General features: G+C 46.3%; 1 protein-coding gene across 1 annotated transcript; it reads right to left on the reverse strand.

Moving 5' to 3' along the window:
* Positions 1-7,852: 7,852 nt before the first annotated feature.
* On the reverse strand, positions 7,853-25,465 carry LOC308480026 (BPI fold-containing family B member 3-like). The gene is made up of 16 exons (XM_081011239.1): positions 25,400-25,465; positions 24,123-24,247; positions 22,043-22,508; positions 21,814-21,918; positions 20,170-20,310; positions 20,010-20,073; positions 19,120-19,180; positions 17,863-17,957; positions 16,912-17,088; positions 13,674-13,727; positions 13,403-13,570; positions 12,665-12,732; positions 10,992-11,034; positions 10,011-10,074; positions 9,830-9,906; positions 7,853-8,169 (listed from the first exon to the last, which is right to left on the reverse strand). The coding sequence occupies exons 2-16, from the start codon at positions 24,232-24,234 to the stop codon at positions 8,131-8,133; spliced, it is 1,734 nt and encodes a 577-aa protein (XP_080867365.1). The 5' UTR covers positions 24,235-24,247; positions 25,400-25,465; the 3' UTR covers positions 7,853-8,130.
* Between the last annotated feature and the right edge of the window lie 452 nt (positions 25,466-25,917).

Genomic DNA, 25,917 nt, shown 5'->3' on the forward strand with positions numbered 1-25,917 from the left:
AATCTCTTTCTGCTTTGAACAGGGCAGGCAAATAGTTCTCGCCTTTCAGGGCTTATCTAGATAGATCTCATTGTGGACAGTGGCACATTTGGGTAATTTAAGACTTTGGACTTAATGGTCTTGTTCTTGTCTTTGTAAGGTCAGGAGTTTTATTTCACTTACTTTGGAATTTGGTAAGTCAACTCTGCTGTGCTTGGAGGCCTCCTACTCATTCTCCAGGTGGGGACCTGGACTTCTGTGCCCAATTTATGCCCTGATGGCCCTGCTGATTATGGAGATTAGGAAGACAGTTCCGGTGCTCCAAGTCTCATAGAATCATTGGAGTAGAGTTGGAAGGGATCCAAGAGTCATCTAGTCCAACCCTCACACTGCTTTATATTCAGAGTACAGTCGTACCTTGGAAGTCAAACAGAATCTGTTCCGGAAGTCCGTTCGACTTCCAAAATGGTCAGAAACCAAAGCACGGCTTCTGATTGGCTGCAGGAAACTCCTGCAGCCAATCGGAAGCTGCGGAAGCCCCGTCGGATGTTCAGCTTCCAAAAATATTTCCCAAACTGGAACAGTCACTTCCGGGTTTGCAACATTCGGGAGCCGAAACTAAGCTGTTTGAAAACCAAGGTACAACTGTATTGGCTCTCCTTAACAAACCACATAGTGATGGAAGGACCCACTATTCGCATAGTTTTCTGGTTAAAGGTTTTTGCTTTCCCCAGAGAGCTGCTTACTGGATATCATTGCATGTTATTACAAAAAAAAGATGGAAAATTCAGGACTGATAAAAGAAAGTGCTTTTGAACTAGGGAACTCACTGCCACAGGATTGGTGGCCACCAGTCTTTAAAAACCTTTAAATAGGGATGAGACAAATTCACAGAGGAGGAGAGGGCTATTGATGATGATGATGATGATGATGATAAAAAATTTTATTTATACCCCGCCCTCCCTGGCCAGAGCTGGGCTCAGGGCGGCTAACACCAGTAAAATTACAGTAAAAACATAATAGGGGAAAGAAAGAAAAAAACCAATTTAAAATACAGGTTAAAATGCAATTTAAAATGCAGCCTCATTTTAAAAGTAGCCCATAGATCAAAACCATAAGCAGAGGGAAGACATAAGGGTCAGACTGAGTCCAAACCAAAGGCCAGGCGGAACAGCTCTGTCTTGCAGGCCCTGTGGAAAGATGTCAAGTCCCACAGTGCCCTGGTCTCTTGTGACAGAGCGTTCCACCAAGTCGGGGCCAGTACTGAAAAGGCCCTGGCCCTAGTTGAGACCAATCTAACCACCTTGCGACTCAGGACCTCCAAAGTGTTGTCATTTGTGGACCTTAAGGTCCTCCATGGGGCTTACCAGGAGAGGCAGTCCCGTAGGTAGGAGGGTCCTAGGCCACATAGGGCTTTAAAGGTCAAGACCAGCACCTTAAACCTGACCCTGTACTCCACCGGGAGCCAATGCAGTTGGTAAAGCACTGGATGAATGTGATCCCTGGCTTCTAGCCAGGATGTTTCTACTCTGTCTCCACCGCTGGAGGCAGAAATACTTCTGAATCCCAGGTTCTGGAAGCCGCAGGAGGGGAGAGGGCTGCTCTTGTGTTCGAATCCTGCTTGCTGGTTTCCCGCAGGCATCTGCTTGGCCTCTGTGAGAGCAGGAGGCTGGACTAGATGGGTCATGGACCTGATCCACCAGCCAGTTCTCCTTATGTTCTTATGACTTCTAAGCCTCAAATGTGCTCTCCTCACGAGGCAATGGACTCTTTGAATGGCTGTCTCTTCTGCTCAGAAATAAGGGGAGTGAGAAATGATATATAGGATCAGCAGAGAGCAATTGTTGAAAAATATTAAATAATATGGATGAATCCTAATCATAGCTGTCAAGCGTCCCTTATTTGGCAGGACAGTCCCTTATCCCAGAAGAAGAAGAAGAAGAGTTTGGATTTGATATCCCGCCTTTCACTCCCTTTAAGGAGTCTCAAAGCGGCTAACATTCTCCTTTCCCTTCCTTCCCCACAACAAACACTCTGTGAGGTGAGTGGGGCTGAGAGACTTCAAAGAAGTGTGACTGGCCCAAGGTCACCCAGCAGCTGCATGTGGAGGAGCGGAGACGTGAACCCGGTTCCCCAGATTACGAGACTCTTAACCACTACACCACACTGGCCATGTGGTGGCCAGTGCCATGTCCCGCTGCTGTCCCTTATTGATGATGTCCCTTAAATAAGCTACTGAAGGTAATGGGGCCCTTTCTATGTCCAGCTGTCCTTTGTCAACAACAAATTGTTGCTGTTTTTTTGTGTTGAATATATGCTATATGGTAATTTATGGACCTAACAGGTACCTAAAGCCATTTGCACGCAACAAAATATGTATTTTATCAAAGTAATTGTTGATCCCTTATTTTGGCTGCTGATCCCTTATTTTCGAGGCTGCTGGTCCCTTATTTTCAAATCTGTAAGTTGACAGCTATGATCCTAATATAAAGAACTAGACTCAGAGCTGAAAATCTCCTCCCCGCCCCCCAACTGTGATGTCCATCATGGGCACCGGCGAAGTGTTCCATTTCAGGGATTTCCTGTCCTTGAACCTCAGTGTCCTTTTCCTGAAGATTAGCCTGAGAGGATCTCAAGTCTGTAGCCCAGCGCTGATAAAGCTGACGCCCTGTTTTGACAGCTTTGGGTTCCAGTCCCTGCAAAGGCCGTTCTCAGAGAGATGCTGAGATTAGCGTCAGCTGCAAACTGCCACCAGACCATAATGATATCCTTGTCCTGGCGAAATGAACAGTTAATACCCTGGTGAGATAAAACCCAGCAATTAGTTCCCTGATCAAATGAGGGTTACACAACAGGGGTTGTGGGGGGCGGGGCGGGAATTACCTTCCCAAACAAAAAGCAATTTCAAAGCTCATCAGCTCCTTTTCTCCAGGTAAGAAGATCTGTGGGGGAGGCTGGTGAATACTGACCTTAATTCCAAGAGAAAGCACATTGAAATGGGCCAGTGGACCACAGCACACCAAGACAAGACAGGCTATAATCACATCACCATTAACTAATCCAGAATGCGGCAGCTAGACTGGTGACTGGGAGCAGCCGCCAAGACCACATAACACCGGTCTTGAAAGACCTACATTGGCTCCCAGTACGTTTCTGAGCACAATTCAAAGTGTTGGTGCTGACCTTTAAAGCCCTAAACAGCCTCGGTCCAGTAGACCTGAAGGAGCATCTCCACCCCTATCTCTCTGCCTGGATGCTGAGGTCCAGCACCGAGGGCCTTCTGGCGGTTCCCTCATTGCGAGAAGCAAAGCTACAGGGAACCAGGCAGAGGGCCTTCTTGGCAGTGGCGCCCACCCTGTGGAATGCCCTGTCAAAGAGAACAACAACTACCAGTCTTTTAGAAGACATCTGAAGGCAACCCTGTTTAGGGAAGTTTTTAATGTTTGATGTATTACAGTATTTTTATATATATATATTTTTGGAAGCTGCCCAGAGTGGCTGGGGAAGCCCAGCCAGATGGGCGGGGTATAAATAAATTATTATTATTATTATTATTATTATTATTATTATTATTACTACTGTGTTATCATATTTTTATCCTCCTGACCAAAATGCCTAAGGGGATTCTGAGATGGAGAATGAACATAAGAAGTATCTACTGGATGAGACCAGTGGCCCATCTAGTCCAGCACCCTGTTCTCAGTGGTGTGATGGCCTGGGACTTGGGCTCAGACTCGGAATCAGAGGAGTCTCAGTCCACACCGGATCCCCTGCCTCAGGCATCATCTAAACCAAGTCTGGGGCCTGATTCTGAAGAGCCCCAGTCTGCACAGGTTCCCCTGCAACAAGCACCAGCTGGGCCGAGTCAGGGGCCTGAGCCTGCCCTGGCTCCAGATGCGGGGATGACCTCGTTGCCTTCAGCTGGGCCATCACTTACAGCTGCTCCACCACCGGTTGGGTCAGGGGAGGCTGAGGTGGCCTCTGGGTCTAGTAACCCTCCGACGTCTCCCGAGCTGCAGAGACGAAGGTCTGAGAGAAGGAGAGACCTGAGTACTCACAGGAGGAGTGTAGGAGTGCAAATATCCAGAGTGTGGGGTCAGGTGGGATTACTATGAGGAATTATAAAATATGCATCAAGCCATTGTGTGCACGATGAATGCATTGTGTTGACTGGGTTTAATTCATTGACAATAATTTCTGATCAAATCCCACAACCCTCTGCATCTCTGGCCATTTCCTCTACTGCCCATTTCTTTTTCTTGACAAGTCACGTACACAGCCCAGTTGCTTCGCCAGGCAGGCGTCCTGGGCCATAAAGATAGTGGGCAAGCTTCTTTGATGTAGCTTTTCTGATATGTTAATATTAGGATGTTAATATTAGGATGTTAATATTAGGATGTTAATCTTAGGGCCAGGAAACAGATCTCACCTGAAGGTGATAATGATCGCTGTCTTCTTGGCCATCCTTCTTTATCATGTATATTGCTTGTTTATCATCTCCGGGGTTGCCAAATGCACTCCTTTGTAGTTCTGTTTTGTTTACCCCAGAAATATGTGTGCTTAATTAGTTTTGGTAGTTTAACTTTGTCCCCACGTGGGGTTTGTTGAAATGCTCAGAAGAATCTGATTGGTTCTTACGAACACTCTGTAAAAGTTCTTTTGTGAATAAAACCCGAGGGGTGGAGGGTGGCAGAGATTATTATACACACCCTTCCCAGAGTCTTGCTGGTTCAAGCCTCTGTGTATATTCTTATTAATCAGAGTTCAATCCTTCCTTTGCTTTGGGAACGCCTCAGAGGAGGGCTCGCCTTTGGGTGAGACAGGGAGGTGAGTCGCTGGAGGATCAGAACCGGCCATTACCCGGACAGAGATAAAAGGCTGTCGGACCCCGCCCCAGGTTGCGGGAGCAACATTGCTGTATGCCGGATGCTGCCTGAGATCCTGTTCCTGACCTTGCCTGATTATCCACCTCATGTCCTGCTTTGGCCCTGCTGACTCCTCGTGGATTTGGGACTGGATTTGGGACTGAATCATAGAATCATAGAATCATAGAGTTGGAAGAGACCACAAGGGCCATCGAGTCCAACCCCCTGCCAAGCAGGAAACACCATCAGAGCACTCCTGACATATGGTTGTCAAGCCTCTGCTTAAAGACCTCCAAAGAAGGAGACTCCACCACACTCCTTGGCAGCAAATTCCACTGTCGAACAGCTCTTACTGTCAGGAAGTTCTTCCTAATGTTCAGGTGGAATCTTCTTTCTTGTAGTTTGGATCCATTGCTCCGTGTCCGCTTCTCTGGAGCAGCAGAAAACAACCTTTCTCCCTCCTCTATGTGACATCCTTTTATATATTTGAACATGGCTATCATATCACCCCTTAACCTCCTCTTCTCCAGGCTAAACATGCCCAGCTCCCTTAGCCGTTCCTCACAAGGCATCATTTCCAGGCCTTTGACCATTTTGGTTGCCCTCCTCTGGACACGTTCCAGTTTGTCAGTGTCCTTCTTGAACTGTGGTGCCCAGAACTGGACACAGTACTCCAGGTGAGGTCTGACCAGAGCAGAATACAGTGGCACTATTACTTCCCTTGATCTAGATGCTGTACTCCTATTGATGCAGCCCAGAATTGCATTGGCTTTTTTAGCTGCTGCGTCACACTGTTGGCTCATGTCCAGTTTGTGGTCAACCAAGACTCCTAGATCCTTTTCACATGTACTGCTCTCAAGCCAGGTGTCACCCATCTTGTATTTGTGCCTCTCATTTTTTTTGCCCAAGTGCAATACTTTACATTTCTCCCTGTTAAAATTCATCTTGTTTGTTTTGGCCCAGTTCTCTAATCTGTCAAGGTCGTTTTGAAGTGTGATCCTGTCCTCTGGGGTGTTAGCCACAGGGGTGTTAACCTAGACCATGCTACTCGGGTTACCCCCGGGCCCAGCACAAGTGGCCAACCAGATGCCCCTTATGGGGAACCCACAAGCAGGGTCCAAGCACAAGACCAGCTCTCCCCTCCTGTGGTTTCCAGCTCCTGGCATTCAGAAGCATCAATGCCTCCGACTGTGGAGAGCCATCATGACTGATAGCCATCAATAGCCCTCTCCTCCTCCGTGAATTTGTCTAATCCAATTTTAAAGGCATCTGTGTTGGTGGCCATCACTGTCTCCTGTGGCAGTGAGTTCCATAGTTTAACTATCCGTTATGTGAAGACGTACTGTCTTTCATTTGTCCTGAAATCCAGGAGGCATCCAAGGGAGGAAGTGATCTAGTAATAGGTGACTTCAGTTATCTCCACATAGACTGGAGTCAGGACAAAGAGATGCAAATTCCTAGGTAACCTAAATGGCTGTGCACTGGGGGGGGGGGACTGTAATAAGAATTTTAAAGTCTTAGATATATAATAAATGTTCATAAATGTACCAACCAAGCACATACATAGGTCAGCACAGGAAGACCAACCTGAAACCATTTTTTATTCCCAAACTGACCAAGTGTTTTCTCTGCAAGGTCAAAGTAAAATGGAAAAGCCTCCCCATTGTCTTTTCCTTCACAAACCCTGTCTTAAGGGTATGTCTGTCTGTGTTTGAATAGGGTAATCCTGTGACCTGGCTCAGGAACTAAGTATTTGTCATTATAAAAGACTGGCTAGGCTCCCCAGGGTATCCAATCAAGTGAGCATTAACAGGTAACCTGTCAGACGAGATAAACAAGGTAAACAATGCACTCAGATTTCTGCTGTAGACTGCCTTTTCTGTGATGTAGGTATGATGTTTATGGGGTGGTGGTCTTGGGTTACACCCCTTCTGTGATGTATGTATGATGTATGGAGGGGTGGTCTGGAGCTCCAGGGCAGGGAATTTAAAATTTCTATATAAGGGCAGGCACTCCTTTGTTCTGGGGTCCTTCTCCTTTCCTGTGTGTGAGGGGAGCACCCTGTCACAACAGATCAATAAAGATCAGGCTTACTAGCTGCTTTGCTTCTCAATATTCTCTGGTTGGCCTCTGTTATTTTCTCCTACCAATAGGGAACCTACGTAAGGACTCTGTATGGGCTCTTGGATACCCCATAAGGGGAAAAGGGCACATTTTTGTTCACAACAAGACCATGGAGCAAATCACAGGGGAGGTGAAGGCACCCTGGGATGAGTTTCTTCCAGGGACCAGGTATTGCCGCCCAAAGAAATTCCACGCAGAAACTGGTCCCTTTGGAGATTCCTAGTTTGTTTGACTCAGCGCTGCACTACACTAGGACAAGTTGGTTGTGCAAGCAGAAGTGAATATTAAAGACCCTGGCATCGCGTTCACAAAATTGCCCTTTCACTGAACAAAGCAAATGTTGGAAGTTTGAGGCTGAAGAAAATGAAGAAGGCCACTAATTTGGACGGCTTTAAAATGGAAGCCATCAATGGCTACCACTCATAATGGATGTGAACTGTGGTGGTTTCCCAGGTCCTAATAGTCCAATACTCTAACCACTACACCACACCACATCACTGGTGATGCTAGCTGATGGGCAGGAGGACAGGGTTTGATCCTGAATTAGCTATGCCCACTGCGCCCAGCAGGATTCAATGCTTGCTCTTCTGCTGATGAGTGGGGGTTGAAGCCCTTTGCAAAAGGGCTCTTTGAAGCAGCTGTGCTTTGTAAACCACTTTGAGTGTTGTTAGGGCGTTGTTGTTTTTCTATAACCGAGTGGTATATAAGTTTACGGAATAAAATTAATATGGAGAAGTAGCAGTGGTCCCGTGTCTCCCTTTACTAATATTTTAGGGGGCTACAGATGAGGAGGGATGGTTTGGCTAAAACTGTAGCCGTGAGGAGAGATGAAAAGGTCTTCAAAGTGTATTGAAAGTGGAAGAAAAACACAGACAGGCTATAAATGCTGAGAATTTGACATATTTTTACTGAGCGAGGCAGTCAAGAAGCACCCCAGACAGTACACAAGCAGCCCAGAGTTCTTGCCAAGGCAGAACTAGAGGAAACATAGCTGAGGTCATTCTAAAGGCAGCTCTGCAGCTCAATGAGACGATGAAGAAGGATGAGAGAGGACTCTTCTGCAGTCAGATTCCTGGGCCAAGATGTCACCGGGAACAGCAAGGAGCGAGGAGGAGACTTCTGCCTCGGAGCTCATTTCTGCAGCTGTGCGGATACGTCTGCTCTAGAGGAGTTTAGGAGTCACGCTCGCCAGCAATGCATTCTGCCGAGAAGAAAAGCATCACAGTTACGAAAGAAACCTGGCTGCATTTCAATGAGAAACTGGAACATCTCCAATCACTATGTGAGCCCAACACATGGCTATCCTGCTAAATTTGCACATACCCCAGTTTCGTGGTGCAGTTCTCCAGCAAAATAACAGAAACTGCATATATTGGAGGAAAGTGTGCGAAAAAGGCATATGTTCTTGAGCATAGCATACTAATATGTGTGTATTAGTCAGAACTCCATTACAAATGGCAGTATTAAGAGAAAGCAGCAGTGAAAGGCATACAATTCATTAATTAAGCTACATCGTGCAAGAGAGTGTATTCAGAAAGGACTCATTCAGGTGTCCTACATGCCAGGAAATGAAATTCCTGCTGATCTGTTGTCTAAAGTTGTTAACAGAGAACAACTTAAGGTTTATGTACAGAGGTTGCAATTGGGTTGAACCACAGGTACTAGAGGTTACACGGAAAGGGGGAGGATGTTAGGATATTTCCATTCCACCTTAAAAAGGGGACAGGCTGTTGTGAGTCACAGCCTGCGTATTTCCTGCTCACAAGAAGTTTCTGTTTTGTATATAGCTTTTGTTTCTCTCTGTTGCCTGACACGCAGGCAGGCAGTCATGTTTTTTCCTTTGTTCTGACCAACGCTGAATAAAGCTGTAAATATGCTGCTCTCCTGGGTGAATCTTTCATTGTGCGAACTCTGCGAAAAGGGCGTGCATGAGTCCTGGAATGTGGACAGTTATTTCTGAGGCTCGTGTCGCTAATTGACTGATACTGTTCTACGGGAGACCGGCGTGGAGGCATGATGGCATTTGTCTCCCTGGCAGTATCCCAACATGGAGAACTGGATTTAAGACTGGAGAAAATAGAAACAGAAACACTGGAAGGGATAGATCTGTCCTGACTGAATTAAAAGCATGCTTTGCTCCTGAATCTGAAATCCCTTTGATTTTCTTTGCCTCTTGTCTGTTACATTTCTCCTACTATCACATCAGTCAATCTCATCAAATAAAGACATATGAAGCTCCTTACATCATAAGCCACCCACTCTCCTCTCTCCAGCAGTAGAAAGCATGCTTTCCCCTGCCCCTCTTCCTCCCCTGACATGCAGGTCATGTGTCAATCACTGGACCGTTTTAAACTGAGCCCTATTTAGAGTAAACCCCATTGAAATTAAGGAACGTCACATCCATTAGCCTCAATGGAGTTTACTTTGAGTCAGAAGTAGCACTGCAGAACGCGGGTAGCACTGTGGGTTAAACCACAGAGCCTAGGACTTGCCAATCCGAAGGTCGGTGGTTCAAATCTCCGCGACGGGGTGAGCTCCCGTTGCTCAGTCCCTGCTCCTGCCAACCTAGCAGTTCGAAAGCACGTCAAAGTGCAAGTAGATAAATAGGTACCGCTCCGGCGGGAAGGTAAACAGCGTTTCCGTGCGCTGCTCTGGTTCACCAGAAGCGGCTTAGTCATGCTGGCCACATGACCCGGAAGCTGCACGCCGGCTCCCTCGGCCAGTAAAGCGAGATGAGCGCCGCAACCCCAGAGTCGTCCACAACTGGACCTAATGGTCAGGGGTCCTTTAGCATTGAATACAACCCACTAAGTTGCGGGTTCCCAGGCGCATTTTCAAGAAATGAGCAGCTGAGATCTTACATCAACAATGTTGACATCCCCAGCGGCGAAGTTCAGGTTGAAGAGGTTAGGGAGTGGGATTCCTATCTCCAGGGCACCTGGAAGAAAACCAAGAAACAACGCTAGACATGCAGAATGGGTTTTGCATCCCAAAGGCAATGCTGAAACCGAACGCCTATTGCTACAAATACGGCTCTTTTACCGTTGATCACAGGCAGGTATCCAATTTTGAGAAGGTTTGTGATCCAGGTTTTGAGTACGGCAACCTGCAAAAGAAAGAGAGACTTCTGCATCATCAGTTGGTGAGAGAAAGAGATGTGCATAGCTGTCAACGTTTCCCTTTTTTTAAGGGAAATTCCCTTATTCCGGATAGGATTCCTTGCAAGAAAAGGGAAAAGTTGACAGCTATGGAGATGTGACCTGCTGGGTTGCTTACTTCAAATATTTCCCAGCTAAACATTAGGAAGAACTTTCTGACAGTACAGTGGGCGCTCGGGTTGCGAACGTGATCCGTGCGGGAAGCACGTTCGCAACCCGCAGCGCCGCACCTGCCCATACGAGGGTTGCGATTTGGCGCTTCTGCACATGCGCAAAGAGTGATTTAGTGCTTCTGCACATGCGAAAGCGCCGAAACCCGGAAGTAACCAGTTCCGGTACTTTCGGGTTCGGCGCGGTGCACAACCTGAAATCGCACAACCCAAAGTGTCTGTAACCTGAGGTATGACTGTATGACTTCCTCAGGAGGTGATGAGCTCCCCTTCATTGGAGGTTCCTAAGCAGAGGTTGGGTGGCCATCCATCTGCCAGGGATTCTCTGGCTGAGATTCCTGCATTGCAGGGGGTTGGACTGGATGACCCTTGTGGTCTATTCCAACTCTATGATTCTATGATTCTATGACCCTTCCAACTTCACAATTCTATGATGGGACTTCACCCTTTGTAGCTCAAGCACCCAAGGGTTTGTGTGGCTGCCCCAGATGCCGTCTCCACCTCTGCTCCAGCAGAAACCCCCAATCCTGGACGAGTTCAGCCATCTCTTTCTCTTTCAAGTTCCAGGTCAGATGCAGAGACCTTGGGAGTTCTGCTCATGGGACAGGACTTCTTCTCCCCACTCCACCCCGCCCTGCTCCCTCAAAATCTTCTCCAAGGGGTCCACTGCAGTATTTGGTGGAAGGGAGTCTTACATCAAAGGAGCCGATCTGGGAAGACGAGACGTTGAGGCTGACGCTGTGAAGGGAAAGGAAAGGAAAGCATTGGGTGCTAGGCTGCACATCTGGCACAGAGAAGTCCTCCATCATCTGATGGCCCCTAGTCATCTTGGACTACAACTGGTTGGGACTACAGTTCCCAAGACATGTAGAGGACATCATGTTGGGGGAGGCTGGTCTGCAGAGCTTCCAGAGCACGGCCGGGAAAAGATCAGGAAGAAAGGGGACTATAAACACAGTGCAGAATCGAGAATCATGGACTACACCTCTGGTCCCCCCCTGCCCCCCTTACCTCTTAGCAACCCCTAGGTAATCCCACTGCCCTCCAGGGGGCAGCATCACCCACTTTGGGAACCACTGGTCTAAAGGGAGACTTTCTCCAAATCAGGGACGGATTTTGGTAATGTGGCCCCAACCAAGGACAAAATTTGATGAGCCCCCTAAACATTTCTTATTTTCACAACAATTCCTTTTGGTACAGTTGCTTTTTAATGAATCTTCTCAGTAGGTACCCATATAAATATAGGTTTTGCTACTACTACTACTACTATTTTGGCGCCCCCCCACCCCACCCTCAGCTCAGTGTCCCTGTGTGGAAGAACCATCGACACCCCCTTAACTCCAGTCCTGTCCAAATGCCGTTTGTTATTCTGCACCATAACCTAGGGATCTAGAGCATGAGTAGGCAAACTAAGGCCCGGGGGCTGGATCCGGCCCAAACACCTAAATCCGGCCGGTGGATGGTCCAGGAATCAGCGTTTTTTAACATGAGTGGAATGTGTGCTTTTATTTAAAATGCATCTCTGGGTTATTTGTGGGGCATAGGAATTCGGATAGATAGATAGAGATAGATAGATAGATAGATAGATAGATGATGATAGATAGATAGATAGATAGATAGATAGATAGATAGATAGATGAGAGAGAGAGAGAGAGAGAGAGAGAGAGAGAGAGATATGATATAGATAGAGATAGAGAAACAGAGAGATAGAGATATATAGATATAGATGAGATAGTGATATAGAGATCTCTATATCTCTATTAGAGATGATAGAGATAGATAGATAGATAGATAGATAAATGATATAGATGATATAAATAGATAGATGATATAGATAGATAGATGATAGATAGATAGATAGATAGATAGATAGATAGATAGATAGATATAGATAGATGAGAGAGAGAGAGAGAGAGAGAGAGAGATGATATAGATAGAAATAGAGATAGAGAAATAGAGATAGAGAAATAGAGAGATAGAGATATATAGATATAGATGATAGAGATAGAGGTAGAGATAGAGAGATCTCTATATCTCTATATCTCTATTAGAGATGATAGATTAGATAGATAGATAGATGATAGATAGATAGATAGATAGATAGATAGATAGATAGATAGATAGATAATAGATAGATAGATGATAGATAGATAGATGATAGATAGATAGATAGATAGATAGATAGATAGATGATAGATGATAGATAGATAGAAGATAGCTAGATAGATAGAGAGAGAGAGAGAGAGAGAGAGAGAGAGAGAGAGAGAGAGAGATAGTCCGGCCCCCCACAAGGTCTGAGGGACAGTGGAGCGGCCCCCTGCTGAAAAAGTTTGCTGACCCCTGGGCTAGAGCATCAAGATCCACTTACTTGTCAAGAGATAAGGAGACGGCCAATTTTGCTCCTGAAATGCGGACAGATCCACTCAAGTCGATTTGCTGTAAATGCAAGATGACTGGGTAAGAGACTGGCCCCTTTCCTTTCGCTTTTGCAAAACCAGCTTTGGGTTGAGATTCCTGCATTGCAGGGGTTGGCCTAGATGACTAGAGTCGGGTTCCTTCTATGATTCTACGATTCTGCTCTGTTCTGTTCCCAACTTCTATGCCCCACGGAGGTCAGGGAGGGCTCTTTGTTGTGTGCCCTCCTTCCTTTCGGCTAAAAGGAGCTGCCACACCTAGAAAGAGGAATCCTGGTGGCTTTCAAGGACACCTAAGTGTCATTTAAAAAAATAAATAAACCCAACACAGAGACAATTGGGGGTGGGATGGGATTACTGACACCCAAGCAAAGGTTCTTTGAAAAGAAATATTGAGCCAAGAGTGCTAGCAATGACTACCACCTTTGCCTCCACAATGCTTCTAAATATCAGTTGCTGGAAACCACAGGAAGGGAGAGGGGTCTTGCGTTCGAATCCTGCTTGCGAATTTCCCACAGGCATCTGGTCAGCCACTGTGAGAACAGGATGCTGGACTAGACAGGTCACCGGCCTGATCCGGCAAAGCTGTTCTGATGTTCTTACGAATTTTCAACTGCATCGGCTAGATACCCAGGGCAGGGCAGGCGTTGGAGTTTCAAGCTATGTGCCATTCACCCCAGCCCGTTACTTACAGCATTCAACCCAAAGAGAAGCTCCGGGCCGGAGTCTGCAAGGGCGAAAACATCAACGGCAGCAGCGAGGGTCACCGTGAGCTTCCCGTTTTGCAAAGACACTCCCGGAAGGTCGCTGATCCGGATCTTGACCACCAGGGGCAGGCTTGTTGGCAGCAGCCGGGACAGCTGTAAAAAATGGGACAGGGAGAATGATTCGCACTCAGGGCGCAGGGGCAAATCATTTCACATACACACACCAAAAGCGATATGCCCAATAGGGCATCCTTACCTGAGGTAGCACAGATTGAAGTGCAGACGTTGTCAGTGGGACGGCTCCACGGAGCTGGGGGAAAGCAAGACAAATGCAAAGAATTTTAAAAGGGGAATGTCTTCTAAGTGCCACCCTAATCTTTTCCCTTTCAGCCTGACATGGTGATTTCCTTCATGTTCATCCTCTCAAAACAAAGAAAGACGGGGAGAGGGGTTGTTCCCAATTTATAGGTGCAAAACTGAGGCTGAGAATTAATGGGTATATATGTTTGTGTCATGAAATTAAAAGACGCCTGCTTCTTGGGAGAAAAGCAATGACAAACCTAGACAGCATCTTAAAAAGCAGAGACATCACCTTGCCAACAAAGGTCCGTCTAGTTAAAGCTATGGTTTTCCCAGTAGTGATCTATGGAAGTGAGAGCTGGACCATCAAGAAGGCTGATCGCCGAAGAATGGATGCTTTTGAATTCTGGTGCTGGAGGAGACTCTGGAGAGTCCCATGGACTGCAAGAAGATCAAACCTCTCCATTCCGAAGGAAATCAGCCCTGAGTGCTCACTGGAAGGACAGATCCTGAAGCTGAGGCTCCAATACTTTGGCCACCTCATGAGAAGAGAAGACTCCCTGGAAAAGACCCTGATGTTGGGAAAGATGGAGGGCACAAGGAGAAGGGGATGATGGAGGACGAGATGGTGGGACAGTGTTCTCGAAGCTACCAGCATGAGTTTGACCAAACTGCGGGAGGCATGGACTATATGGAACTGGCGGAAATGACTGGTAGAATCCGTGACCAGGGAGAAGAGTCGGTGGAGGAAGATTGGAAGAAATTCAAAGATTACTTACAGAAACACTGCAAAATTAAAGAATGTTAGAGTGATGTTGGATTGAAAATAAGTGGTTTCCAGCTGTACAGGATTCAAAGTTATAGATAGACTAAGATTAAAGATTAGGTTTAAAGAAGTTTAAGGAAATGGAAATTTGGTTTTTAAGAGGTAAAATTTTAATGTTATATTATTTTAAGATTAAAGATTGGGATTAAAAAAGTGGGAAAGAAATTGCTGGACAAACAATTTGAACTGGAATACAAAAGAGGGAGGTATGAGGAGGTCCAGAAAATAAGTAAATTTAAAAATGGAAATGAAAAGGTAATATTGTTTTTAACTTTTCTTTTTCTTTTTTTGTTTTTTGTTTTTTGCTCTTTTTTCTTCTTTGGATTATGTACTGTGCATTTGTGTATTTCTCTTTTATGTTTTCTGTTTAATCTTTTACTGAAACCTTAATAAAAATCATTTAAAAAAACAAACAAACTGCGGGAGGCAGTGGAAGGCAGGAGGGCCTGGCGTGCTCTGGTCCAGGGGGTCACGAAGAGTCGGACACGACTAAACAACAACAACGTTTGTGTATCTACGAACATAATAGCGGTTTAGCTTATTTTTAATTGCTATTTATTTAGTACTGTTTTATGGATTGCAAATGCTTTATTGATTATATATTAATCATATAATATGCCTTATGCATAGTGGCTTAGGTGGGACCTAGGCCCCACAGCTGGTCCATTATACAATCAATGGCAACGGTGCTCACCTGAGATGTGCCGGCACTGAGTTCAGGTGAGTTCTGGCTGAAAAAAGCTCTGGGCGTGACCACATGTAGAATACTGTCTACAGTTCTGGTTACCCCACTTCAAAGAGGATATTGTAGAGTTGGAAAAGGTTCAGCAAAGGGCAGCCCCAATGGTCGCAGCATTTGGGGATTTTTTAGTTCAGAGAAAAGACAAGTAAGATGAGATACAATCGATGCTTATACCATGATGGTTGGAACAGGAAAAGTGGGTAGAGAAAAGGTTTTTCTCTGCCCCCCTCCCCAGCACTAAAACTCATGGGAACCCAATGCAGCTGAATTATTTTTATTATTCTATCCTATTTTTAAAAGACATCTGAAGGCAGCCCTGTTTAGGGAATTTTTTAATATTTAATGCTGTATTGTTTTTAACATTTGATTGGGAGCCGCCCAGAGTGGTTGGGGAAACTCAGCCAGATGGTCGGGGTATAAATTATTATTATTATTATTATTATTATTATTATTATTATTATTATTATTGACTAGGCTCTGCCTTCACAATGGGAGGCAGCGATGCTTCTGAATGCCTCTTACTGGAAACCACAGGAGGGGAGAGTTGCTGATTGAGAAACCTGATTGCTGGTTTCTCACAGACAACTGCTCAGCCACTGTGAGAACAGGATGCTGGCCCAAGTGGGCTTCTGGCCTCATCCAGCACGAATAATGTACATATTATTTTAGTGGGGAAAGCTCTGGAGGAGAAGGGGGTCAAGGAACCACGTCTCCCCCACCCCATGCTGTTTGAGTGTTTGGCCATTTAGCTTCCAGGCTCTTCCTTTCCATCTGCCTGGACCACATCCTTGGTCCATAAATGGCCTCAGCCCAGTATATCTGAAGGAGCGTCTCCACCCGCATCGTTCTGCCCAGACACTGAGGTCCAGCACCGAGGGCCTTCTGGCGGTTCCCTCACTGCGAGAAACCAAGTTACAGGTTGGTCGAGAGTGGATTTCATGCTCTTTATTCAGCTCATAGTGGTGAGGAGGAATGGAAGTTCCCCCAGAATGTCTGCTTTATATACATTATTTACACAATGGGCCCCACATGATTGGCTAATTTCGGGATTCTCCTGTAGGCCAATCAGGTTGCGGATTCACTTCCACCTGGAGCTGGATTGGGTGGCTCATGTGGACCAATTAGACTGCTGCATTCTGGGTCCTATTGTTCTAGGACCAATCAGACTGCTGCATTTTGGATCCTATTCAACTCAATACATAACAGGAATGTTCTCCCTAACTACAGTATATTTACTTATTTGTTAAATTGTGTGTTTATTTGTTAAATTTATATCCCTCCACTCCTCCCAAGGAGCCTAGAGCAACTCAGTACATAACAGGGCCTTCTCGGTGGTGGCGCCTGCCCTATGGAATGCCTTCCCACCAGATGTCAAAGAGAAGAACAATTACCAGACTTTTAGAAGACATCTGAAGGCAGCCCTGTTTAGGGAAGCTTTTAATGTTTAACAGACTACTGTATTTTAATATTTTGTTGGAAGCCGCCCAGAGTGGCTGGGGAAGCCCAGCCAGATGGGCGGGGTATAAATAATAAATTATTATTATATATTATTATTATTATTATTATTATTATTATTATCCTTTGCAGACTCTTCAAGGACTATCATTTCTGGGGCAGGCGACTCACCGCTTGGTCAGTGATGTCTACGTTGAGTTGCCCGTTCTTCATTACCAGCTGCAGCAAGGAGGAAATGAGGTCACCAGAGAGAAGCAACTGGGAAGTGTGGTCCCCAGCTGGAGGAAGAGAGGGCAGCTTGCTTGGGGGAAGCTTGATGGAGTTGCCTTCATTATCAAGCACTAAGACCTGGAAGAAACATAAAAGAAAAAATCAGAAGATCAGAGACATTTGGGGTCCATAGAACTGGACGTCTGTTAAGTATAATTCAGGCATAGGCAAACTCGGCCCTCCAGATGTTTTTGTTTTTTTAAAAAAAATATTTTCAATGCAAAATTACAACAAAAATTACAAACATTGAATCCAAAATAAAACAGTACAAAGAAGAAAACAAAACAAAACAGAAAAAAGAACACAAAAACACAAAAAACAAAAACACACATCTACAAATAAAACCGTATCATCATTCTAATCTAATCTAAACGTAGATTACCTCTATCTTTGTACTTTTTTACACAATTTTTCTCTTTCTTTAACCCTGCAAAGCATCATATCGGTATGTAATGAAAGATGCTCGGCCCTCCAGATGTTTTGGGACTACAACTCCCATCAACCCTAGCTAAGAGGGCCAGTGGTCAGGGATGATGGGAGTTGTAGTCCCAAAACATCTGGAGGGCCGAGTTTGCCTATGCCTGGAATTGTTTAATTGACACCGAAATGGGGAATGCCTTAATGTGAAGGCTTTCACATCAGGATTTTCCCTGGGGCTGAGCTGCTAGATGGGTTGATAACTAGCTGTTGTTATTCTCTGCTTCTCTCTCAGCCTAGCCTACCTCGCAGGGTTGTTGTTTTGAGACTCAAATGGGGAGGAGGAGAAGCATGTAGGCCACCTTGAGCGGCTTGGAGGAAGAGGTGGGATATAAATGCAATTAATTAATCAATCAAACAATCAAGGTGCCTTACATTCAGATTCAGCACGATTTGTTGTTCATCGCTGAACCATGGCAGGCCAGCCAGGGTGTAATGTAGTTTTCCCAGCGTACCGAATGGGCAGACGCCTGTGGAGGAAATAAAAAAGAGTAAGGAGTAAGTAACCAAACAAACCCCTGTGTTGCAAAGAGAACGTCGGCAATGTCTAGGCAACACGATGACCATGTACATATGCAATAGACAATCTTTGTAGAATTCCTTCAAACCATAACAAGTACAAAATGAAATCTTTAGTTTCAAAGTCTCTGAAAATCTTTAAATGAAGCAAGGTACTAGACTTTGTAGAAAAGCAATGACAAACCTAGACAGCATCTTAAAAAGCAGAGACATCACCTTGCCAACAAGTATAGTTAAAGCTCTGGTTTTCCCAGTAGTGATGTATGGAAATGAGAGCTGAACCATAAAGAAGGCTGATGCTTTTGAATTATGGTGCTGGAGGAGACTCTTGAGAGTCCCATGGACTGCAAGAAGATCAAACATATCCATTCTTACGGAAATCAGCCCTGAGTGCTCACTGGAAGGACAGATCCTGAAGCTGAGGCTCCAAGACTTTGGCCACCTCATGAGAAGAGAGAAGAGAAGACTCCCTGGAAAAGACCCTGATGTTGGGAAAGATGGAGGGCACAAGGAGAAGGGGACGACAGAGGACGAGATGGTTGGACAGTGTTCTCGAAGCTACCAGCATGCGTTTGACCAAACTGCAGGAGGCAGTGGAAGACAGGAGTGCCCGGCGTGCTCTGGCCCATGGGGTCACAAAGAGTCGGACACGACTAAACGACTAAACAACAACAACAACAACAAAACGAGGTGGGACTTTACACAACACATAGCTAAGCATTTCACTTGTGCTTTTAGACGGCTCAAACCCTTTCGCAAGCAATGTCTCAGCCAACAATGCAACAACCCTGTACATTAAGGGATCATCATCCTGTCTTGTTTTGTGCCTCATTTCTAAGCACAGGTCCTCGCTTTAAAGCTCTGTGTCCAAGCGTTTGTTTTGTTTGTTTTTTTGCCCCAGCACTTGCCCTGCGAAAACCTGCTTTATAGCGCTGAATCAGAGCAAACCCAAATTGCAGAAAACCCCAACTGCCGTTTGTTCCTGGGGGAAGCAGCAGTGGTGGTGGGGCGCTGTGACACTTCAAAGTGGGGAGACAGCAAGTTGCGCAACATTATATACGCTAGTTGATGATCCAAAGGAGATGGGGAAGGTGGAGGTCATGGAAAACTTACTGTTGACCGTGCCAAGAAGGGTGTTCACAATATTCAGGACAAGATCTACAACTGGACACAGCTGCAACAAAGGGAAAGGAGCAGGAGTGAAGCCACAGAACTGAATGGTCCCCACATCCTTTGTTGTGTTATCTGAAAAATAAATCTCCCTGTGCAGCATGCTGGCCGCTTGCAAGAAAGAAATTCTCATCTGCTTATTCTGGTGGCATCCCAGAGATGCAATGGCAGACAACACGGACAACAAGGGGTGAACCTTTTACTTGTAGCAGCTATTGGTCATCCTGATTGCCAGAAGGGTAAAACTCTAACTCTGAGGTAGGGAACCTTTGGCCTCCAGCTTCTACTGAACTACAACTCCCATCAGTCCTAGAAGTATGGGCAATGGTTGAGGATGATGGGAGTTGTGGTTCAGGAACAGCTGGAGAGCCAAAGATTCCCCATATTGGCAGTCTCCACTTCAAGTGTGGAGCCAGTGTGAGCCAGTGTGGTGTAGTGGTTAGAGAGTTGGACTAGGACCTGAGAGACCAGGGTTCGAATTCCTGCTCAACCATGAAGCTCACTGGGTGCGACCTTGGGCCAGTCACTGCCTCTCAGCCTAGCCCACCTCACAGGATTGTTGGGATTCAACGAAGAAGAGGAGAACCCTGTGTGCCACCTTGAGCTTCTTGCAGAAGAAGGTGGGGCATAATTGCAATAATAAATAAACAAATAAAATTCCTAGGGTATCCTTTTGCCTTGTATCAGTATTTACAGCCGCCTTAACTATGTCTGTTGCTCCATCTCATCCACTGCAGTCTACTCTGAATAGCAATGCCTCTCCTAAATTCAGCAAAACTATGATGCAAAGAAAGTGATCGACAACTGAGCTGGCAAATTCTCGGAAGACTCACCACTCCAGGGAGGACATTGCTCAGGAGATTAGTCAAGACCCTGTCCAAGTTGAGTGGAAGGAACCTAAGGAAGAAAATAATTGGGGACCGTGAGTCTTTAAGGTGTTTCAGTGGCTAGTAGCCACAGTGGCTGTGTTCCTCAGGACCTCTGGTCACTCACCCAGACAGGATCTGAATGTTACCCAGGTTGGTCTTGCAGTTTTCCACAACTAGGATGGGAGTGCCTGACTTGTCCTGGACCAGACGTGCATTTGCTGTGATGTTCACTTCCACCAGAAGATTCAGCAGCCCACCCAAAAGCCTGGAAGACAGAGAAGAGGTGGAGATGAGATCGATCACTGAACCAGGTCCAGTTTCAAAATGTATTCTGCAGGTACTCAGATTGCAATGGCTTCTTTGTCAGGCATTGCTTGGGGCACAAATATCAAAAATGCCCTGCAGGTCCTACGACTCCTATTCTGGGTGTGGTTTTGTTTTCCCCAGCAAGTTTTGAAATCTATTATTTTGACAAAGATGGATAATGGAAGTTATCTCCCATTACACTGTGTAACTGCGGTCTCAGTTCTCCCAAGTATTGGTCTTTAAGTACCCGAAATGGCACCAGCCATGAATGCTTGGTGAACCCAAGTACACAAATGGTTTAGAGAGAGAGATACAAATTGAAGCTAGGGGAGACCCGCTCCCAACAGCCCAATAAGAAGGAATGACTGTGCTCAGTGGCCATAGAATGATGACTGACAGCTGGGGGGAGGGTTGGGGAACTGAGGGAAGGGGGATGGAGTATCCTGGAAAGGGCATGGCTGGCTGGCTATAACAACAATAATGTGTTGCAGATCCCTCTTGTACACTATCTGTGAGTCCTGCACAGATGCTACTCTCTGCAGATTTTCTTTTCACGTGGAAAAGGTTGGGTGCCCTCTTTCTCCCCCTGTGGAAATCAAGAAGCAACCTCTTGTGATTTCTGTGTTCCAGGAGGCAGGACTAGATGACCCTGTGAGTCCCTCCAGACTCCACACGTCTATGAGTCTATGACCCTGTGCACATGGGCACTTAAGTAGAATTGAAGTTGGATCCAGAGATATGTGTGTGCATAGATGTGCTCATGGAATCACTCGTAGATATGGTGATCCACATTCAGTGATGGGGACCCAATCCGCGAACGAGCAGGTACATTGGCTTATTCCATAGAAGTGAATGAGGGAGCTGCTTTGAGTGAAGGATCGCCACCTGTACATGGAAGCCTATCCCCCAACCCAAGCAATAATAATAATAATATTATAATAATTTATTATTTGTACCCCGCCCATCTGGCTGGGTTTCCCCAGCCACTCTGGGCGGCTTCCAACAAAGACCAAAAATACACTAAGATGCAACCCAACCATGGATATGAAGGAGATTGTGTCCCAAATAAATCTTCAGGATACTTCAATGCTGTTTAAGGTTTTTTTATAATCATCATCATCATCATTAAAGACTCTATCTTGAACTGGCTAGGATAGGAGAACACCTGGGAAATTCCTGGTGAAATAAAAATCCTCGTACACTTTTGGAGGATGAATAAGAGGAGAAAATTCTTGGGCCTTCTCAACAGGAACATGGAAGGCTGCCTTATGCAGAGTCATGGCCATTGGTCCATCTAGCTCATCTTTGCCTACACTGACTGGCAGTGGCTCTCCAGGGTTTTTCAGCCCAACCCAGAGATGCTGCTAGAGATTGAACTTGGATTCTTCTGCCTACATAGCAGGTGCTCAGCCACTGAGCCATCGCTCTCCCCGCTTGCTACGTCCCATGGAAGTCAACTCACGTATCTCCCTTGAGAGCAACTTTGGTATAGATGTTCAGTCCGACCCCAACGCCTTTCAAGAATTTCAGTGAGACCTTGGGAAGGACGACGTCCACCAACTTCAAGCTGGAGGGTGAAGGAGAGGCAGTCAGGAGCAGAAGCTAAATCCACAAAGCAACATCTACATCTTGCCATGGGGAAACGTTGAGTTCTTCCCCCTGTGTTTTTCTCAGTAATAGAGATAACTCACCCAAGGAGACCTTCACGTCCAAGGACACCACCGAGGAGACCTCCTTTGCCTCCTAGGGCACCACCGACAATTCCAAGAGGTCCTCCTCCTTGGCCTCCAAGAACTCCTCCAGCCAAGCCTCCGACCAAGCCGAGAGGACCTCCTCCTTGGCCTCCAAGGGCACCTCCAGCCAAGCCTCCGACCAAGCCGAGAGGACCTCCTCCTTGGCCTCCAAGGGCACCACCAGCCAAGCCTCCGACCAAGCCGAGAGGACCTCCTCCTTGGCCTCCAAGGGCACCTCCAGCCAAGCCTCCGACCAAGCCGAGAGGACCTCCTCCTTGGCCTCCAAGGGCACCTCCAGCCAAGCCTCCGACCAAGCCGAGAGGACCTCCTTGGCCTCCAAGGATCCCTCCTAGAAGGTCTCCACTAAGCACTTGCCCCAAGAGTCCCTGGAGCAGGTTGCCTTTGGCCAGTGTATCTGAGATGCCTGGAAGGAAGAGACAGCATTGAGCACAGGGGACAGAAGTCAAGGAAATACAAGTCAGCATTGACATTGTCCTCATCAACTCTATACAAGGACACAAAACAAACAACTATCTCATTAGCATGCTTTTCCACCAGAGGTTGGGTGGACTGAACCTGGTTTATAAGCCTGCCTCTTTCCACGTCCCAGGCAATAAACTGCCTGGATCCTTCGACTGTATGAGTCCAGGCAAGGACATTTCATAGAGTTGCAATAGACCCTCAAGCAGACTTCTATTTCAGCCCCCCTGCAATGCAGGAGTCGTAGCAATCAAATCCCTGACCCATGGCTACCCAGCCTCTGCTTAAAACCTCCGAAGAAACAGAGTCCACCACCTCCCAAGAAAGAGAGCCTGTTCCACTGTCTAACAGCTCTTACCATTAGAAAGTTCTTCCAGATGTTGACTCAGAATCTCCTTTCATATTGCAATTACCATTCACATACAGTGGTACCTCGGGTTACATACGCTTCAGGTTACAGACTCCGCTAACCCAGAAATAGTACCTCAGGTTAAGAACTTTGCTTCAGGATGAGAACAGAAATCGTGCAGCAGCAGCAGGAGGAGGCCCCATTAGCTAAAGTGGTGCTTCAGGTTAAGAACAGCTTCAGGTTAAGAACGGACCTCCGGGACGAATTAAGTACTTAACCCGAGGTATCAGGAACTGACAATAGGGAGCAATTTCTGATTTTAATATTTGTATGGTTTTATGCACTGGTGTTGTAAACCACCCTGATTTTTTTTACTGAATAAAGGTAAAGGGACCCCTGACCATTAGGTCCAGTCTTGGCCAACTCTGGGGTTGCGGCGCTCATCTTGCTTTACTGGCCGAGGGAGCCGGCGTACAGCTTCCGGGTCAGGTGGCCAGCATGACTAAGCCGCTTCTGGTGAACCAGAGCAGCGCACGGAAACGCCGTTTACCTTCCCGCCAGAGTGGTACCTATTTATCTACTTGCACTTTGACGTGCTTTCAAACTGCTAGGTTGGCAGGAGCAGGGACCGAGCAACAGGAGCTCACCCCGTCACGGGGATTCGAACCGCCGACCTTCTGATCGGTAAGTCCTAGGCTCTGTGGTTTAACCCACAGCACCACGTGTGTAGTGGTATATAAATATTTTAATTGCTGAATAAATAAACTGCTGGGAGGGGGCAATGCAATTGTCTGGCTTGAGACGGTCCCCCTAATTTTAGAAATGGAGGTTGTATAAACCTGAATGGCAGCCTGGGGAGGCGCACATCACATCTGCTGTGCATGCGTTATCCTGTTCACTTTTGATTACTGCATGGCAGGGGGGTTGGACTAGATGGCCCTTGGTGTCCCTTCCAGCTCTATAATCCTATGAAACACCTGTGCAGATCTGAGGGTCTCAGTGGCTGTGCTGGCCCATCAGGGGATGAAGCCCGTAGCAGAGGCGCACCTGGGCACACAAGCACCAAGACCATTGTAGCCACTCCTGTTTAGAAGAAGAGGCTGCCAGTTCCTGCTTCTCTGCAAATGCTCATTCAAGAGTCGGGTGGTTCCCTTGGCCATATCTCTGAATTTTCATATTTTAGAAAAATCAGAAAGTTCCAGAGCTCACCATTCTCCAGGACATCCTTATGCAGCCGGGCCATCGAAAGGACATCGTCGGCAAGAGCTTGGGTGGAGGGCAGGAGGCCGCAAAGGAGGAGGACAGTCCAAGCCTTTAGCATCTTGATCTGGTACCTAAGAAAATATTACTGGTTGTCAAAAGGAAGGAAGGAAGGAAGGAAGGAAGGAAGGAAGGAAGGAAGGAAGGAAGGAAGGAAGGAAGATTTGTCTGTGCATTTTTAAGAAAACCATTTTATGCATTGACTTGCTAAGTGCAACCGATTATATCTTGTGATATTTTTCTAAGCCCTGAAACCACCTCTTTCTATCACTGAGAATATTTGAATTTAAAACCCTGGCTTGGGGACTGTCCCCACACAAATTCATCGTAGCTTCTAGCTGCTGTTATTGTGTACAAACCTGCCTTATGCTGAGCCGGACCTTTGGGCCATCTTAACTGGGGATGCCTAATTCTGACACACAGCACGTCTCCATCCTCACCCCCCTGAGGTCTGCCCCAGTCCTGATGGCTGGAGACCCCAAGGGTTGAATCCTGCATGCAAAGCAGCCACAGGTATTCTGCTGCTCAGTTACAGCCTCTTGACTGGAGCAGGACTAATGGATCCGGTGTTTTCCCCACCGGAAAAGCTTTCCCCACAAAAGCCAAACTCTGTTTGGTTAACAATTCAACAACGTATTAAGCCCAACCTTCATGAAATGAATTTGACAGACCACCTTCCATAAATGTCTCCCAGAAGCGAGTCCCATTGAGTTAAACGAGACATATTCCATGTAAGAGTAAGGACTGACAAATCTGTCAGTTTAGGAGTCTCTCGGTTTTTCTCTTCTTCCTTTTCAGTCTTAAGTTGGCAGATTCCTGCATCGTTTTGCCATTTTTTGAAGTTTTCATAACTCTTTCGCATTCTATTGTGCATTCCTCCATGCACATTTTGGTATGCCATTTTGCCCAAGAGACACATTTTTGCAAGCAATTTCCCTTAACTTAATGCATTTTGTACGCTTTTCTTCAGTAATATAGGTATCCTTCTGCACCCTGTTCCCTAATTTTTGCACTGTGCCACAAAAGTGGCCATCTCAAAGACAGCTCTGTTTCAGTTCCCGTATCATTTTGAGATGTGTGAATGGGTTAGATTCGCATCCAAATGTGAACAGAACTGAACTGATCACAGCCTGAGAGCACCAGTGCTCGCAAGATCCTTTCCAAGCTGTGAAATCAAACTCGGCGGTTACTTTGGGAGAAGCAAACCTTGGTGTCTCATCTCCTACCTTGCTCAGCTTGAGGCGTCCCAAGATGCTCCTCACCTGTTGCCGTCTGAGGAAGATGCTTCAGACCCACGGCATGTGGTCCTTATATATCTAATATCTGTGTCAAGAATGAGGAAAACTGGATTGTTTGTGGACAACTCATGATATTTGCTCGGGTGTAAAATAGCAAGTGGTTTGTGATTTATGTCCAATGCAAACATTTCCTTAGAAATCTCAAAAGCTGTGTAAATCGTTGAGCAATGTGTATCGAACATCTAAGGAGGTGTATTTGGTTCAACGTTAATCTGGGGTGCCAATTCCCAAGGGGCCAAGTCAATCATTCCTGCCTACCTAGGGAAAAGCCAAGATTGGGTGTTCCATGCTAGGCGTTGGTGAAGCAAGAGTTAGCATCAGACGCTGACCACAATACTTAAGGGATTATGGCCTTGTTTGCACCAGGGCTTATGCAGGATGGGGTCAAGCATTGATTTCATGCTTTCTGCGCAACAGCCCTCGGAGATCCGTAATGCACCGTGGCC

The sequence above is a fragment of the Podarcis pityusensis genome, assembly GCF_964106645.2.
Source record: "Podarcis pityusensis genome assembly, chromosome: 6".
Lineage (NCBI taxonomy): Eukaryota > Metazoa > Chordata > Lepidosauria > Squamata > Lacertidae > Podarcis > Podarcis pityusensis.

Excerpts from the sequence above, each read along its gene's own strand:
- LOC308480026 (XM_081011239.1), bottom strand. The coding sequence starts at position 24,234 with ATGCTAAAGGCTTGGACTGTCCTCCTCCTTTGCGGCCTCCTGCCCTCC. Across the intron at positions 17,958-19,119 it reads CCTTCTTGGCACGGTCAACA|GCGTCTGCCCATTCGGTACG; the intron begins GTAAGTTTTCCA and ends TTTCCTCCACAG. Across the intron at positions 17,089-17,862 it reads AAATCGTGCTGAATCTGAAT|GTCTTAGTGCTTGATAATGA; the intron begins GTAAGGCACCTT and ends TGTTTCTTCCAG.